This window comes from Pinus tabuliformis, chromosome 2_2, assembly GCF_031772625.1.
Source record: "Pinus tabuliformis cultivar Carrire ecotype Pingquan chromosome 2_2, CPIR1, whole genome shotgun sequence".
Taxonomy (NCBI): Eukaryota; Viridiplantae; Streptophyta; class Pinopsida; order Pinales; family Pinaceae; genus Pinus; species Pinus tabuliformis.
In genome coordinates this window covers 1,108,846,484-1,108,851,433 of record NC_142300.1, presented here as the reverse complement: position 1 = coordinate 1,108,851,433, position 4,950 = coordinate 1,108,846,484, and the positions used below count along the sequence as shown (strand labels likewise).

General features: G+C 31.7%; 1 protein-coding gene across 1 annotated transcript; it reads right to left on the bottom strand.

The window, feature by feature from the left end:
- Window positions 1-1,979: 1,979 nt before the first annotated feature.
- On the bottom strand, window positions 1,980-4,290 carry LOC149197283 (protein EARLY-RESPONSIVE TO DEHYDRATION 7, chloroplastic-like). Its single transcript, XM_089408634.1, has 4 exons — window positions 3,392-4,290; window positions 2,428-2,597; window positions 2,253-2,337; window positions 1,980-2,139 (listed from the first exon to the last, which is right to left on the bottom strand). The coding sequence occupies exons 1-4, from the start codon at window positions 4,288-4,290 to the stop codon at window positions 1,980-1,982; spliced, it is 1,314 nt and encodes a 437-aa protein (XP_089264760.1).
- Window positions 4,291-4,950: the final 660 nt, after the last annotated feature.

Sequence of the window (4,950 nt, the reverse complement as noted above, 5' to 3'; positions counted from 1 at the left end):
TAATTAATTGTGGTTTCAATGAAGTTTATATTAAAGAACTAGTACCATAAATTTTATTTTATGCATCTTATGATTTTAAAAGAATAAAATTAGTTAATTTTTTTGAAATATTTGGACGATCATTTTACTTTGTCTATGTATATTGCTTCCAATATAATTTTCTCATGTTATAAAGGGATGGGAAGTGATGGAATGAGTTAAGTGATTCTATTTTGATTTTACTATCTGTTTCACTATATTTGAAGCATACCACCTAGTCCACCCATAAGTGTGGAGTTTTAAATAATCTATTTATTTATGAGTAAATTATTTTGAAAGATAGTTATGAAAGAGGAGTACCAACTCTATAAAAACATTGATGGAATCTTTAGGATTTTAAAATCATGATAAATGAGAATTTCAAAGATAAACCAATAAGATTCAAGATAATGATGTCAACCATAGTGGATAATTCACCACTTTTGGGGTAAAAAAGTAAAAATATTAAAAAAAATAAAAATAAAAATATTACTTTTTCAATTAGTATTTTCAGGTTGTAAACTTTAGATGGACACTCCTATATGGAAAATGAGAAATACATGAAAAACATGATTGCAATAGTCTTTTTACATGTATTTCTTATTTTTCATTCACCAATATCCATAGAAAATATGCAATATAGTTACTCCTTGGATGATGAATTAAACTCCACTATTATTTTATAATATTCCTTAGAAGGCCCATTTTAAACCTCAAAATTTCTCTAATGTTTAGAAATCATGGAAAAAAGTCATATTACTCAAAGGTCATTTAAATGCATCAAGAGACATATATTTGTTGTAACACTAGATAAATGCACACTTTTTAGTGATTTCAAAAATAATGCTCAAGAATAGTTTGAAGAAGTGCACATTTGTTAGAAAAGAAAGTATCTTATATAGGAACAACAATAAAAAAGAAACTAAACAAGTTTAAAATATAATAAAAAGGGAAACAAAATGCAACAAAGAAATATAACAAAGAAAATCCTTGAGTTGATACATAAAGATCAAAAGGTCCATGAAATGATGGACCTGTGTAAGATGTATTTCAAAGACCCATGTAATAATGGTATCTCAACAAGATATTTTTGGATCAACTCAAGGATTAGAAGAGGAATATTCATGACTCTAGCTAATTTTGCATCATTCTAAAAGAAGGAACTTCAATTTTTCTCATCTATATTATAGTGATCAATGCTTTGAGTTGGACCTTATGAAATTATACTAAGATAAACTAATAAATGAAAATGACATCAATTTATCCTAGTCCAATGGTAATTTTGGATATTTTGATTTAAATAGAATAATAACGTAAATTAAAATTAATTAATTATATACTATTTGTAAAATAATATAATATATTAAACAAATTAAAATTAAATTATTACATATCATCTTAAAAAATTACATATCAAAATCAAAATTGATAATTTAATTATGCCTTTCCTAATAAAAATTAGAATTATTGTCGTACCTAATTTTATCAACATCTCAACAATAAATTTGGTAGTAAACAATGAAAGAAAAACCCATTCTATTACAAAATTTACCCTACTACCACCACAACTGAGAAAAAAGGGTATAATAAATTTTGTAGTAAACAATGAAAGCAAAACCCATTCTATTACAAAATTTACCCAACTACCACCACAACTGAGAAAAAAGGGTATAATATCGAAAACTAGTTGAAGTGGTTTTTAACACAGCAGTAAATAAAACAGATAAGCACACTATTCAACGTATTTTAATAAGTCCCATACAAAGTCAAGAAAGGGAGAACACTTCCCAAACTTTGTTATAGCTATTGCAACCGTGTAAACAGCTATTTCATCAGCTACTATATCATGGCATCGCAACTTGAAAGGAAACTTTTTCCTAGGGATAGTTACTTCTAAGTCAGGCATTCCTCCATCGATCTCAACCCAAAACGTTGAGATGGATCTCAAATAAAAAAAATGTTCATTTCAGGCTTTTCTTTATGGCTTTTCTGAGACTTTTCACACCGTATGAAGCAGGATTGATGACATTCCGAAGTTTGGCTATATTCCTTGCAGTTAACATAGTATGTCCAGCAACAGCAAAAGTGTCACGAGCAACCTCACCTACTTCGTCCCCAAACCTGCATTCAAAGCACATCAAATAATGAAAACCCTACTCATAACTAATTCTAAATCTATTTGCAATTGCAATGTTTCAACAATGCCGAACATTTCTCCAGATGTCTGCACGCACCTGTGCTTGACAATGTCTGTTGCCACAGTAGAAGTGGATATCAAAGCATCCTTCGCTGCCTCTTCCACAGCTTCCATAATTTGGTCTGCAATTCACAAATGCATATCAAACCATAACAAATAATTAATGATATGAAAACACGTTTACAGGGAAAACAAAATAGGTATTCACGTACTGAAAGAGTCCCATGAAACAAGAAACATTTCCCCGGGTAACGTCTTGAAGAATTTTTGTCCAGCCTTGGAGTTGCTTGCAGATATTCTCACTACACCAGCTGTTAAATCATGTATACTCTTCAGCGCACTCTCACTAATATTCTCTGTCGCCTTTGATAGCCTTTTAACCCTAGTCATGCATATACAGAGACAAAATTAGACAAGCTCTATTAACAATGATAGAAACTCTGAACATTTTGGAAATTCTTTACGCTTTTAGATCAGAATTATTAAATATTCCAAAATCTTCCTGAATTCAACTTAGCCATATTTACTCTACTCAATTAAATTTTCGAAATACAATTAAACTTAATTACTGAATTAAATTTAACCTTTTTTTACTTTGTCAATCAAATTTTCAAAATATTTCAGAATCCTTAATCTAATTAAACTTACTTACTGAATTCAACTTAACCTTGTTTCCAAACTCCAACAGATAAAACCTAAACCTAAATATTAAAACACCAAAACCTAAAACACCTAAACCTAAATATTAAAATATTTAAACATAATGTAGGTGGTGTGGTGGAGATGATTTGATGTCTTACTCCCATCTAAGTTCAAAGCTCTGATTATGACATATTTATTTGTAACAAGATTATCTACCATAGATTCTTCCGAATTGGATTCTTCCAAATAGCAGGGCCATGTTGTTATTACCTTGAATTCCTCCAAATAACAGGTCGATGTTGTTATTAGACTTGAGCTAATACCATATTGATAGTGTGAACGGCCATTAAAAAAAAAATTAACTACCTTTGATTCTTCTGAATAGCAGTAAATATTGTTATCGGACTTAGCTAATACCATATTGATACAATCTTCTGAATAGCAGTAAATATAGTTATCGGACTTAGCTAGTACCATATTGATACAGTGTGAACCACAATTAAAAAAAAATAACACAAGTTAAACTAATTTTACCTTTCAATGCTTTTCACGAATCGAGGATTTATCTCTGAACCCTTCGTGACATTTGCCTCCATGCAATTCTTAAGGAGTTTACCACCTTTTTGGACCTGAGAAGAATAAGCCCCACTACAAAAATACAGACCCTTCACGAGATGTCCTGTGCCAGCAGCTATTGCTTTAGCTAACCTACAATTGTAGCTTCTGCGTCGTGAAGATTCCTTGTCCATTACAGAGGAATCAGTGAATTGGGCATGTTTCTGAAGTAATTTTTCCAACAGAGATAGTGAAGAGGACTCATGTTTCCCCTCGAACGAGACCACGTAATTCAATTCCTCGGCAGGAGCAACATCTGAAACAATAACAATATCCCCGACCTCTTTGAAGGTCTCCTCTTCTGGCGGACTCACAATCAAAAATAGATAGCGCAACTTATCGAGTTTAAACGCACGCACGTCCTTGGAAATAGGCCAGCGTAGATTATCTCCAACTTTAGCGACTAGAGCTAAATCTCTGCGTCCTTGAACAATATGGCGAACTATAGAAAATTCGCCTGTGCCCACTTCAACACTCCACTCTCCATCCACCAGATAAACAACTGCTAGAGTAATTGTTAGAAGATTTTCTCCGCCTGCAACAATTTTCAAGTCTACCCAACCAGAATGCAATTCATTCTCATCATCGGCACAATTTGCAATAATTGCAGTCTCACCTTTCTCAGTATCTTCGAAATAATTTTCAATATATTTCAATTCAAGGGGGATGTCTGTCCAAACAGAAGAGAATAGATTATCATTGTCGATATTTACACCTTTCTCAGGATTTTCCAAGTCTGGTTCAATTTGTGAATCTGACTTATTATCTTCAGCCTCAGGGATCAATAAGGGTTTCGGCATACCAGGTTTATTGGCCATGTGGCAAGAATGCCTACCCTTCCTTCGGCTTCCTCGATGAAAATGCGTGGCAGCTGCTTCTGGTTTTTAAAATTGGAGTCCTTTTAAGGTTTCAAAATATGTGAGGATGCGAAGCACTAATTTGCTTTTGGTATTCCGCGCTTGTTCAGTGCTGAATCTCTTCAATGCTTGTGCTTTTATAATATACTTTGTTAAAGTTTTTCCAAATATTCACAAAGGAGTCGGCCTAGGGGCGGCCTACGGGCAGAGAACAGGACAACCACGATATGGTTCATCTTAATCCCCGAATTCCCAAAGGTTGAAGTTATAAGGAGATTATGCTTATTTTCGGTGGTTATAAAGTCTTAGCTTTTTAAAACGACTTAAATTAATGAAGGTTAATAAAAATTTTCGTTACATAAATTAATTATCTAATAAATTAATTAATATTAATAATATTATTATTATTTTATATTTTATATTTTATATTTTATATTTTATATTTTATATTTTATATGTTTGTTAAATTTAGTTATTTAAATTTTTTTAATATTAAATGGTGAGTTTTTTTGTTCGTCAAGTTATTTAATTTTTTTTAGATATTACATTATGTTTAATTTGTAGCTTGAGAAACCATCTTATGGGTTTGCAAAATCATCTCAACATCTCACGCCACCTATG